General features: G+C 40.9%; 1 protein-coding gene across 1 annotated transcript in view; it reads left to right on the top strand.

Moving 5' to 3' along the window:
- LOC138301758 (cadherin-23-like) overlaps positions 1–13,982 on the top strand; it is a 1,629,754-nt gene that overhangs the window by 384,153 nt on the left and 1,231,619 nt on the right. The window contains exon 5 of the mRNA XM_069242267.1: positions 7,390–7,584. Coding sequence (XP_069098368.1) covers positions 7,390–7,584 — 195 coding nt within the window. The remainder of the gene's footprint in view (positions 1–7,389; positions 7,585–13,982) is intronic.

Raw genomic sequence — 13,982 nt, 5'->3', positions numbered from 1 at the left:
ATGTTGATGGGGGATGGGCGTCGTTAAAAAATGGCGCAAGTCGGGTTACGACGATTTTTTCGACGTAACCTGACTTGCCCCATTTTAAGACGCCCATGCGCCATTTTCCCCCTACGCCGGCGCTGCCTGGTGTACGTGGTTTTTCTCGCGCACACCAGGCAGCGCCGGTCTGCTTGCGCCGGCTAACGCCATTCAATAAATACGGCGCCCGCATGGCGCTTCAGAATGGCGTTAGCCGGCGCAAAACTTTTTGACGCTAAACTGCGTTAGCGCAGTTTAGCGTCAAAAAGTATAAATATGGGCCATAATGTGCCTGAAATGAAAACGAATGCTTAAATGTTTTGTGTCTATTTGGGCTTCCATTTTAAAGCGAAAAGCTCAACACATGATCTTCACTCCCTGAAGCTTATGGGTATACAGCAATATTTCTGCAACGTTTAGGCGAAGCCCTGTTCGGTCTCTCAGGTGCATCTCTGTTATCTAGGCTCCATTTATCCTGCTGAAACGCAGAAATGGAATCCTTGGTCTTGACCAGGGCCAGATGAATCGAACTGTCGCCTCGGACCCACTGCTGGTGAACCAGCTGCTGACCCGTAAAATAGTTTTCTTTGTATGGAAGAGATCTGTCAAAGTCACAGCCTTGGAGTCCTGCAATGTAGTAGTAGTAGTAGTAGTAGTAATTTATTGTACAGATAATAAAATCCAATACAAATGAACAAGGAAAAAAAGAAAAAAACAATCAAAATAAATACCCTCAAGTTCTGAATTCAAACTAAAAGCGCATCATAAGTTGCGCATGCGACATGTTAAAAGACGTTTCTCCCAATAATAAATAAAATACAAATCACCCAACCCAAAACCCCACATAAAACACAAGGCAATATACATAGGCACAGCCTTAAGGTGCATGGTGCATGAATTAGTAATTGCGCTAAGCATCAGCTTATACCGTTAGAGCTCCTCATCCTAACCAATAGTGAGCAAAATGACAAGAGCGTGGAAAGATTCCAACTAGACGTGTTCGTTGCTCACAGTGCCATTAAATTTAGATCGTACAATTTTAATAAATTTGGTCAGTAACACATTTATCATTGGATTGCCAGGGTCCAGAGACTGGATAATAGCTTGTCGACAGGAGCGGACTCCTAATGCAACCCTTTTGCTCCGGAGCAAGAGTCTACGCTCCTTTAGTAGAGTTGGGCACAGACAAACCAGATGGTCAATGGTTTCATCCGCATTACTACAGCCTCTACATGTCATGCAGTCCCCGGGGAGTAGCTGCGATTTGGGCCGGTGTTTAAAAAAAAAAAAACACCCATCCTTAGGGCAAGAAAGGCCTTTTTCAACCAAAACCCATATGTACAAGAGAAAATACTGGAGGGCATACCTGGCTTAAAGGAACCAATTACTGCCCAGGCATGCTTCCGATGGACAAGAAGAGAGCAATCTGAATGATAAGAATACAGTTGGATAAGCCTTTTAATCTCTGATTTAGAGTCCTGCAATGACCCTCGGGTTCATATTCCAAGAGCTCCTCTCAATCTGCGTGAGAACCCGACTTTACCACAGGTGAAAGGATCCTGCTTCGTTCCTTATCACAGGTTCAGTACCATCTACAGGTATATTTCAAAGACATATTGGAGAACAAGCCGTGCTGTACACCATTGTTATATAATGCATTGTTTTTCCAGGGAGAAGTGGGAGTTTTCATTGACCTTATCCCCACATAATGCCATTTTTTCTCCCCAACAGTCAATGTGTTGCTGTACGTGCACAGACGTAGATAATCATACTTTGTCGGCCGTTCTACCAACTGATGTGGTATAACATACAGAAGAATTAGTTCAGAGATTATAGTTAATATTGTCAAATGTAAGTTTAGTATATAATATTTCTCCGGATATGCATCCAATTAAGTCCGGAAGAAAATAAAATTACAATTTCCTATACCTCGCTTGCTATAGAAATGGTCCTATATGTTTTTATGAAGCTACTAATGTTGAACAAAAATATTACCAGAAATCAAAAAATGAATTTATGTGATGCATTTTTCTTGGTGCTGAATGGTGGCATTAATAGTTAGACCAAGTCTGTGGCTACATTTGTTGAGCATGTGTGCTGGGGGAGCGATACATTCCTGGGGAAGAGACACATCCCTACGTGCCTCCCCTGAGTGATATTGTGTAAGGATGTTATATATAGTTTATACAGTTGATAGTCAGACTAAGCAGAACCTTTTTCACTTCTGGTCCTAATCTTCAATTTCTCTTTTAGTTGACTGCTTAAAAATCCTGACCTAATGAAGTGATACTTGTAACTTTGTCGATTATCTGTGATGAACCTTTTTTGTCAGAAAGGAAGGCTGAGTAATAATATAACAGGAATACCAAACATACACTGATTATTAAGCATCTGTCAAATTTTCTTTTGATCCTACTTCAAAACATGAAATAGCTTCCTTATAAACTAAAGTATCCATAGTAGTCAATAAACAGTTAATCTGGTGTCCTTGTAGTCAATTTTGTGATTGACTTGTTTTGGTTGCAGTCTGCCACTTGTTTTAAGGAAGTTAGTTACACTTATTTTAACATGGCTTAAAATACTTTCCACTTCAATGTAATTCAATTGTTGCTTACTCCTTACCACGGTGTTCAGTTTTAGCATGTAATTGTACATAGTTATATTAACATAAAACGACTACGCATTTTTAACAGCTAATTGTTATTATTTTATTTGTAGAGAAATACTTCAGAAATGGTTTGCATATAATTTATGAATTCTGGCACACCTATAACCAGTGTAAGAATCGTTTCAGTTATTTTAAACCTAATCTACAGGAAGGGCCTCATTACGGGATCCCGGTGTTTGGATGAGGGGGATATGGGGAATTCATGACTTCTGATATTTCCCCCCACCCCCAAACTCTATAGGACACAACTCGCAGGGCGTGTAGCAACTGGGTACAAAACGACTGGTTTTATCTCATTCTGTGAATTTTACTTCAGTCTTTGAAGGTTATCACCTGATCTAGGAGGTAGTAGGTTTGAGCGTGGCCCAATGTTGGTCAAGAGATGGGGGTGGAGGAGGGTGTTGGGGCAAGCAGGTTGTGGGGCTGCTTAAAGGAGCTTTGCTACACTGCTGCTGGGGAAGGGGGTTAGATGGGTGCTGGACAGGGCCTCTGCACTGTGCCTATGGCTTATACCATAGTGGTTTTATATGGTGTATTTGTGTACCCATTAAAACCTTGCCCAATCTTCCTCAACCTGACAATCCTGGGTGTGGGAACACGGCCACTGAGAACTGTCTGGAGCAGTACCCATCCAGGCATTACGCTCCAGCTGATATGAGGATCTGATGCACACTTGGCAGCTGCTGCTAGTGTGTCTACTCTGAACTTAGGATGGATCCATATGAAATTAATATAACAGCTGGCCAGTCTTGGTAAATACCACCATCTCTCAGAAGTGAAGTATATGCCACAAGTAATCTCCAAAGAGCCTTTTATTTTTCACTATCCTGTTTTAAGGTCAATTTCAACAAACTATGGCATTTCTGAAGTTCCATGCATAGAAAACGGCACAATATAAAAAGCAAGAAGCCCAGCATCTACCACGAGGAGTGACCGAGCTGGGACCACTTAAAAGCCTCTTGTTTGAGTCTCATTATCATTTGTTGGCTCGTTTTCTTCTGGCTCATTGTCTTTCTGCTGCTGATCCATAATCTACGAAGAAAATAAAGCCAAATACAAATGAACAAATAGTGGATCCATCTGCCCATCTGTGCCCTTAATTCAGCATTAGTACAGCTCAATATTAGTTACCAACTTACATCTCAGCGATATTTTTGTAGATAATTTTGAAGGTTTTTGGTCAAATTATATACTGACATCACACCATATTTCGTTCTGATTAGTGATATGTAGTGAAAGCCTAGGTGCTCCAAATTTTGTCCTGCTAAGCCACAGTCGTAAACAGAGGGCTTGTAGACTGGAACTGTGGTGGTTAGGAGGAGGGGTTTGTGGGGCTGGCGGAGTAGAGAGGAGAGTCTGCAATAAAAAGAAAAATGTATAATGAATCCAAGGCAGCTGGAGATTAAATATTCACAACATTGCTAAATGGGATCTCTGTGCTTCCAGTGCTTCTGTAGGTGAAAATGATGCATTACAGGTACAGTTGAAAAGTACAGAGTACAAACTACTGTTTGTCAGCCTGCTCAATATTTCATTTTCCTATATAGAAGCACCCCTTAAAGCCAAATCAAAGTATCTTTGGACCTGAAACACAGATAATTTTCTCTCTGCGAGACATGGTCATTGTTTGTTGTCGTACCTTGCATGGCAGATCGAAGCAGGAAAAATTATTAATGTTTGACCCACTCTAAAAGAGGATGCACTATCACCACTGTTACCAGGTGAACCTCATGTGGATGGAAAAATAGATAAATGGTAGCATACAGAGGATCTTACTGAGCTGCACCTTCGGATAGTCTATGGATTCACTATAAATGGTAGGGTAAATTGCAGAGTGAGAGCTCTGCCAATTTATGATGCCACAGGTCCTGATTATTGGCTCAAGGCATTGAGTGGCACACATTTAGAACTAATAGGATTAATGGCCAGTACTAGGGAAAATAATTTCCACCATGTAATATGTTGCCTGCAGTCATACTTTTAACAGTGTATTAATATATAATCAATACTGTATTTTTCTTGGCTTCAATATGTTTTCATACATTCTGCACTACGAGTGGATTTACATAAAACATAAAAAATAACAGTGTGAATATCTTGTGTGTGCTCACTTTTGAGGAAAGTGTACCAGTACGTCACAAAAAATAAATGTTGTACTTGCATAGTCACTGACAAGCTTCTAACATGCTGATCACACAGTCTCTCCAAGTAAGTTGAGATAGCTAAGTTGATCATAAACTCTTGTTTTTTACTGGTCAAGCTGCTGGTAAGTTAACCTATTAGTGCTTACCTGTTTGCAAAGGAAGTATTTGGGCTTGTGTTCAGGGACTACCCTGGTAATGTAACAGGGCCTGGTACTTTCAAGGATTTACCTCTTGCTTTAGTTGTGTGGGCCTCTTCTGTTAGAAAGCCTTGCATTTGGTTGGGAGGTCTCTGGTTGGAGTGTAGTCAGAAGCCAGCTTATTCAGGTTTCCCAGTCAATGATTCCAATATGAACAGTGCAAGGACAAGAAACATACTGTAGATTTTAGTTAAAACCACTGACTTACTTTTAGAGTGGATCTCATTTGATTACACCATTTCAAATATAAGAACAGCAGTGTTGATTCATTCTCCACTTCTTAGAGAGTTTGGAAAAGTTGGTGTAGATTACATTGCAATACACAGCCATGCCATGCTCAGTCATCTAGAGAGCATATTAACCTAGTCTCATGGATTTCTTCCAAGGTAAGCAAATGATTGAGCTTGGTGATGTCCACAAGCTTTTGCAATTGAAGCTTGTCATGTTCAGTTACCTGGGCCAGAAGCCTAAAATTCGTATTGAACAGCAGGGGTGACAGAGATGAAACCAGGCAATGTCACATGACACCCTTCTTCTTGATGATTTTTTTGTAGAGATGTTTGTGATTAATTGACTTCAGTTCTAGTGAAACATTCTGAGTTCATTTTAAACAGTTCCACAACATGCTTATTGTTTGTCTGTCTTTTTGACAATATATTGTGCTAAATTGATTAACTAAATTCTAGACGTTCTATCACCGTCTGATTCCTCTATCTCAATCATTTAGATGGTCCTATTAGTTGTTCAACAAATTTGAATGCACAAGATTAAAATATGGTTAGCAGTCATGGAATAGGATGATCAGTTGTAAGCACACCTGAAGATATTTTGAGATTTCCAGTGTTACGATGTTACATACATATGAGTGGTATGAACAAGGCCTGTAGGTGGCAAGAATTTGGGTGTTTTCAAGATAGGAATATAGGGCCATATGTACGAACACATTTTCCCATTGACACAGAATGGGCAAAACTGCTTGATACATCTGGCCCATAGTTCCACAGAGGCAGAGATGATTGTGGAAAGACTCTTTTTTGGTGAAACATGGGCTTAGTTGCATCATTAAATTATCCACTGATCATTTTCTATGGGTATAAGAGGAGTAGGGTGCACCTTGTGCAGGGAAGAATTGGATTCGAAGATTGCTTGTGATTTATAGCTGATAACTCAGTGAGTGAATGCACTGATTTTTCTAACTTTGAGGTTATGATTACCAAATTGAACCAGCATAACTGACCCCTAACATGATCTCAGTCCAATAAAATGAGGAAATATTGTGCAGGCAATTAAAAAGCTTTAGGAGATGTTCCTAGATATGAGTATGTTAGTTATGCTATGAGAGAAAAATGTGGTCAGAAACTAAATCAAGATTTTGAAAAAACTCTAGTTCTAATACATTTGTGGTTTACCGAGATATATATTCAGTATCAGTATTATACTTCTTGTGTCAAATACCAAGAAAAAAATCATAAAATAAATTGTTGCTGAAGGCTTATTGCTACACACTTGAAGTCGCAATTTACTTTCAATAAAAGGGATTATTACTACTCAGATCTTTGATACTGAATTTATCAGAAAATATAAGGCAAAGAAGAGGTCTCTTGAAAGTCATTTAAATAAGAGTGCTATAGTAACTATGGGGCATGCTGATGAACCTAAACTGATGCATGCCAATCCTATAAAAAATAGTGCCACGCCATGTTCTCTTTCTCGGAACTCAATAGTTTTGGAGGGTTTTGCTTCTCAATGAGGGTTTGTGATCTATACCGTGGCAGACTGTCCAATTTTGATTGCAGATTTGCGTCTATGGCAATAAGACTAGGTATGCCTTCCAGTCGTGACATGCAAGTCTGCCATCTCAGATTAAGGTGCTGATTTGTCTTCCAAATGTAATATTCAGATCTGTCCTCCAACTGTGATGTGCAGAGATTCCCTCTGTTGTAATGAACATCTGTCCTCCCATCAGATCATGCGTCTGCCCTCCTATTGCAACGTGCAGGTCACCCCACCCAACGGGAAATGCAGGTCTGCTCATCGATGTAAATATTTGGGTGTGTCTTCTACTCGTAACATTCAAGCAATCTTAACTCTGTACACAGTTCTGGTTGTCATTTGCAGCATGTATGAAGCAATAGGCTTTACATTAATATCAAACGCAGACATTCTTTGAATTTGCATATAGCAGTTTATGTGCTTGACTTTCTGTGAATATTGCTTTGGATTTTGTGCTGTAAGATTTACACTAGTTTTTTTTTAATGAAAGTAGCACTGCTTTTATTCTGATTAAAAGTTCAGCTGCTTTTCGGCATTCTGTGTTTTTTACGTATTCATCTGTTCTTTTTCGCTGGGCTTCTTTCAGAATACTCCAGTTGGCACCCCGGTATTCATTGCGAATGCTACGGACCCTGACCAGGGCACAGGTGGCTTTGTACTCTACTCCTTCCAGCCGAGCTCCACTGTTTTCAGTATTGATCGATTCAGTGGAATTGTAAAGGTGATGAGTTCACTTGACTATGAGACCGCACAGGCCTACCAGCTGCAGGTCAATGCCACGGTAAGATGTCTGTACAATGTGCTATAATGTTTTTCTCCTCTTCAGCATCCCATGAGTATCCTATGGTTGCAAAGGGAAAACAATAGTTTTCTACTAACAAATGTCTTCTCAAAGATGACTAGTTTGCACTGATGCACACCTGGGACCTCCTTATTAGAACAAATAGTATCCCTTAGTAACTCTAGTAGTAATTCCCCTGGTGTCACCAGTACGAGGATTGCAAGTGTACCCTGAGAGCCCCCTTACAAATGTGGAATTACCAGAGAAATCAATAATTCTGGCCCTAATTCTCCTATTTATGCCTTTCCTCATTTATGCCTGGTGTTTCGACTGGAGTCATTTAGTGAAAGTTATGAGATCTGCTGAGTTACTGAGGATATTGTAATTCAAATCAGATTTAAAGCAAATCTGGTGAGACCGTGACCTATATACAAAATGATACTGCAGAAGTCTACCCATTCTGGGTAGACTTTCCTAACAATTGAAGTAAAATCTGGTTGTGCTGTGAGATTTGCATATTATTTTGCATTTGCATGATTTTGTAGCACTATGGCCCATATTTATAATTTTTTAGCACCGCATTTGCTTCGCAATTTGACGCAAAAGTGGTGCAAAATGCTGCACTAAAAAAGTATAAATATGGGCCTATATATCATGTGCCTGAGGTCGTTGCACTTAACAAGATTGAATTCAGTTATTGAATGCACAGTAGGACTGAGAATATCTGAGTAAAACTATGAAGATATGAAGTTTCTCGTCAAAGAGTAAAAGACGTTGGTGAACCTTTGACAGTTCTATGGATCACATGGTTGAGGAGGCGGGAGCCGAGGAAGGACGAGATGGTATGTTATCTCTGTGGTGGGAAATGAGCACTATAGCTTCCTTCTACTAGCCGGGGATATTTGTTTGTGTTTGGACATGGGGCACCATCTTACTGTTAAAAACAGTGATTGAGGCTTGGTTGAAGAATTATGCTGTAGGAATGGTGTCTTGGTAGGAAAGTGGTAATGTACAGGTAGGCACATTAAATTCATGTAATGAATTTAGGAGGGTACACAAATTCTTGCTTCTCCCTAGTACTTTAGAATCCAAGGGCCAGATGTATTATTAATTCCAATAGTGATTACCAAATTTAGATTTTTTGTGAATCGCAATTAAGTAATCTCCATTGGAATGTATGAAACTCCAGGAGTTTCATGTAGCGATTCACAAGGGCTCACAAATGGACCTACCTCATCAATATTCATGAGGTAGGACTCTATTTGAGACCCACTGTGAATGGCAACAATCACAGGGATGTTGGCCTGCTGGGCTCAGCAGACCACCATGTCTGTGATTGCTTTTACATAAAGCAATCTTTTTTTGTGTGCATGCAGCCAGTTTTCCTTAAAGGAAAACGGGATGCATTTAAAAAAGAAAAATGAAAGGTTTTCTTTTCATTTTTTTAAGAGTAGGCAGTGGTCCGCGGGACCACTGACTGCTCTTAAAAAATGTCTTTCCATCCATTCACAAATGGGAAGGGGTTGGGACCCCTTCCCCTTTGCGAATGGGTTACCACCAATTTGAAATTGGTGGTAACTGAGAGTGTTTTCCGACTGCAATCACAGTCACAAAACAATCATACATACCTCTGCAATTCGGTATTAGGAAGGGACGCCCTTAACACGCCCCTTCCTAATACCGAATCAGTAAGTTGTTGCAAATCCAATTTGCGATTCGACAACAAGTTACCGAATCGCAAATTGGACTTGATACATACCAAAATGCATTTTTTTGCGATCGCAAAAATGTTTGATACATTTGTCTCTAAATCCCTACGTTAGGCCCACCAACAAAATGCATGATAGGGGTGCAGCGTTTCTAAAAGACTTCCGCCATTAAGCATGAATTCTCAGGTAATGTCCTCAAGAAATGGAATGTTTTCCCTAAGGATACATGACTGGCTCCCAATCTCCCAATCTTCAACTCTAATTTCAAAGACAATTTAGTTAATCCAATTTAAATGTATACACTTTCATATGAGCTAATTCCTTAGATTTTACTTTGATGGATCTATCAGAGGCCTACTTTTTTGTCTAATCTTAACCATTTTGTTTTATATAGCTTTTCCCCTTGTATACTATTGTACTCTTCCAATCATTGTTTATTCAACCGTGAACTGTGCAGTGTTTACTGCCCTTGCAGAGTATAGAAATGCTATAACAAGAACCACAAATAAAGAAAGAAACAAAGCTTGGTTTTCCATCATGTTGTATCTCCCATGATAACTAGAACTCCTTCTATTAGAGGATATACTAATGAAAACTATCAAAGAAAAGCCGCCTGCTCATGTGGTGTTGTAAATGATATCCTCAGGATGTAACATTTGGCCTGAGCTCGATTTGTGGTCTCAGGCAAAGAACAAAAGAAGAGCGTAAAGCTTGTGAGTAGAGTTTTTATTTTATGCCTGTTTCGGTTACTTTCTAACAGACGATTAATTCCAAAATCTGTTTAGCAGGAAACCTCGATACAACTACCTAAGAATGAAAAATGTAAAACATTAAAAGTGAAAATCAGTACAGTAGTGATAAAATTGTGTTTGCTGACAGACATGATATGGAGGTAAACAATAGAGAATAATGAGTAAAATAGACGAGTATGTTAACTAAAAACATTCTCTTGAACAGCAAGACGTTGTGATTATGTGAGCTATAACGTACAAGGTGTTATTGAATTCGGTTCAAATGAACATTAATCTTGCCATATTAAGTTTTTGGGAAATATGGTGCGGATAAAACTGCCTTCTTATATGTGTGGAAGAAGCAGCTTTATTGAGGTAGGTGCACATTAACAAACACAGACCTAGGCCAAGAGCCTTACAAAGCTACCTCCTCACTAATAGTTAATTTCCTGACCAAAACCTACCCTCTCCACCCCTGCTTTCCCACCCAAAATAACCCTTCCGGATAAGCATCTACTTGTTAACGGTATCGCTGCCCCATCTTATGTCGGCACTGCAGGATTTTGAGAGAGTCTCAGCTTTGATAGTTGACCCCTCCAAAACTAAACTGTTCCCTCTGGGCTCACTGGTGGGCCTGGCCCTCGAATCCCTCGCACAGTTGGTGATACCATGAGAAATCACTGATGCACACTGTCTGGGAATCCGACACAATCTTTTCATATAGGGAGAGCGATAGTGGGTCTCCAAGCTCCTGTAAAATTCTGTGGGGACTGCCTATGTCTCTCATGGGAAGAATCGCTATAACAAAAATGATCATACTCCCTCTTTGCCTTTTTACCCTACAAGGGTAGTGTTATGTGATCCTGAGAGAGTACTGCCGGAAAATCAACAGTTTTATAGCTGACTTGCTGTGGGTGGACTGGAGTAAAAGGGTCCGCTTCTCCACCCTACAGAGCACGTGGGAGAAAGGGGGGTTGGAGGTCCCAAATATTGACCTGTATTATATGACGGCGCATTTGCAAAGCGCAATACATTGGCTCTCGTCAGATGCTTCCTGGGAGAGGGACCTGTTGGAAGGCTCCTGTGAGGTAGGGGAACTGCTGTCCCTCTTAATGAGGGGAACTAGTCGGCCCCTGGACACACCTTATTTGGTTCAACAAGTAGCTAGTATATGGGAGAGCACGGTCACCAGGGTTATCCGTTGTGCTCCCTTTATCCCAGATATGCTTATTTGGTCCCTGCACCCATTTCGCAAAATTGCAGAATCTATGTCTGTTCATCATTGGAAAGAGAGAGGTTGCACCATCCTCGAGGATCTTTACCTGGGGGGACACTTTATCTAGATGGCGGTGGCGTTTGACACTTTCCACTTAGGGCAAGGCCAATTCTAATAATACAGTAAAATTTTGGCGACGGCAAGGGAGATATGGCCCACATTTCTGGTTGCCCCTGTCGCCTGCTACGCTCTCCACACTCTTACTCATGGCAGGGGTGTGACGCCTGTTGTCTCATGTTTATCGGGCACTGCATGATGATCTGCCTAGCTCTCCGCTGCAGGTTCAGGCCTGCTGGGAAGCAATGGTCTGAGACCCTCTATCTGAGAAAGACCGGGAAAAGATTCACACTGGAGTGAGACTGTCCAGTTCCAACGCCCGGTTCTGGTTAATGCAATATCATTTTTTACACCAAACATACCTTACTCCACTGAAGTTGCACGCAATATAGATCACTCGCCATGATGTCTGCCCCCGTTGTAATGTCCCTCAGTCCACCTTCCTGCATATTGTATGAACTGTGCGAAATTGCTCCCTTATTGGGAACGCATGTTAGATGACGTCAATAGGGCCTCGGAATGGCACATTCAGTTAAATGTAAGACAGATTATATTAAGCCTTATACCCACCCAGGGAAGAAAAGCACTTAGCAGAAAATGTATCCTCCTCTGCCTCACGTTAGCAAAACATAATTTAGCTATCCACTGGTTCTCTTCAGAGATGTGAATGAATGGGCTGTTGCGGAGGAACTTTGTGTGAAATGTGTTCACACAGATAATAAGATAGTTGATGACCTTCGGGCATGGGAAGCCATGTTACAACCTACGAATCAACAGCTGGAAAATCTCGCTCCTAGCTCAGAATCCGTTCAATAACTGTTGAAATGGGTTATTCTATGAGTGTCTTACTGACCGTCTTCCTCAATGCATGCCCCCTAAACCACACATGCTTGGTATAAGATTACTCACATAAGTGATAGATAACACAGATGCACAGATGGTTAGGAAAGTGGGAGGGTTAGGGTGTTCTTAGTAATGGTATTCATTTATACAATGGCACAAGTTTTATATGAGAACATATGGGTACTGAATGTACAGTAAGTGGGATTTTCTGTTGATAAGTCAGGAACTGTATGCTATAACGAGTCATGCTTCTGAAAAATCAATGAAAATGGTTTAAAAGACAAAAGGAAAGCATTTCCAACTTTTTACTTATCCCTCCATCATACAACTGTAATTCTTAACTCTAAATGACTAGCCTTCTTCTTAACCTTAACTTCCTACCTAATTCCCCATTCTCCGTGTCTTACCAATATAACTCAACACCACATTCTGTAGCCATCTGTAAAAACTTTCCATGCCACTGCTATGCACCTGTCTCAAGCGACAAACTTCAACAAACGGACCCTGCATAAGCACCTGTTCCACCAAAACGAACCATCAAGAATGCCATAAAGAAAACAAAAATATCCCTAACCAGTAAAACCTAAGGAATGGGTGAGCTGGAAAGAAGTTATCAGTGAAGACCGATCGCCAGCCACCAGGTCACCAAATGTTAAAATGATAGCCCAAGGAAGCCCCATTATTTGTATATTGAGCATTATTGGGCTCTAATGTAGCCTAAAAGAGGCAATCAATTCTGACTGCACCTCTTTCCGAAAACACCCCAGGGGGCAGACCTCAATACGTTCGGATGCCCCACAAGACCACATGGGAAATATGATGCAGACAAAACCATTCCACCCAAAAGACCCCTCCTGATAAGCATTTCCTTGTTAAATAAGCATTTCTAACTTTTCACTTACCCCTCTAGCCTACAATTGTAAATCTTAAGTCTAAATGACTAGCCTATGACCAAGTACTTCTTAACCTTAACTTACTGCCTACCTTCCCATTCTTCATGTTTTACCAATGTAACTCAACAACACGCTTTGTAGATTTCTATAAAAACGTTCCATCCCACCGCCACCCAGAAAAAGGAAAACCCTGACTTTTTCTGCTCCCCCATGGAATTCTGTTTTGTCTCTCCTTTCATCTCTGTAAGTTCAACATCCTTGTGACTGTTTCTTTCAGTTCCAATAAATATAACTCCATACATATCCTTGAAAGATATAGACCATCACTACATAAATATTCCATATTGCCATACTGAATTTCTGTGTGGCAAACTCGGCCACAACCCAAGACCCTGCAAAAATAGCTTATCACTCTAGTGATCTTCCTTTGAGCCCTGTCCACCTCTGCTGGCTTCACTATGTCCCTCCAGTGCCTATGCAGCAGAAACTCAGTCCATAGCACAAAGCAACCAGGTCACTGAGCATCCAATAGTCTCAAATTCTGCTTCATGGCCCTCATGAGTCCCACTCCCTTCTCCTGAACGAAGTCATTTTCTCCTAAGTGGAAGACCAACACATTTAGGCATTTTCCCCACCAGCATACAGTTCAAGCAACTTACGAGCTCACACCATCTCATGCCCCCCTTTTCCCCTCTAGGTCACTGAAATCCCATGCTGCTCTAAACTCAAAGTGGACCCAATCCCTCTCTACATTGCCTGTCGTTCTGCCCTATGATGAAGGAGCGTCCAGCACCCAAGTTGAAATCTCCCCCATCCGCAACTGAACCTGCACCTACCAGAATGCGCACATATCTCCTAAAACAATCTGAAGACAATCAATGCAATTTCA

This window comes from Pleurodeles waltl, chromosome 6 (genome assembly GCF_031143425.1).
Source record: "Pleurodeles waltl isolate 20211129_DDA chromosome 6, aPleWal1.hap1.20221129, whole genome shotgun sequence".
Classification (NCBI taxonomy): domain Eukaryota; kingdom Metazoa; phylum Chordata; class Amphibia; order Caudata; family Salamandridae; genus Pleurodeles; species Pleurodeles waltl.
Note: the sequence above shows the minus strand (reverse complement) of the source record. Positions and strands in the feature narration are given on the sequence as shown.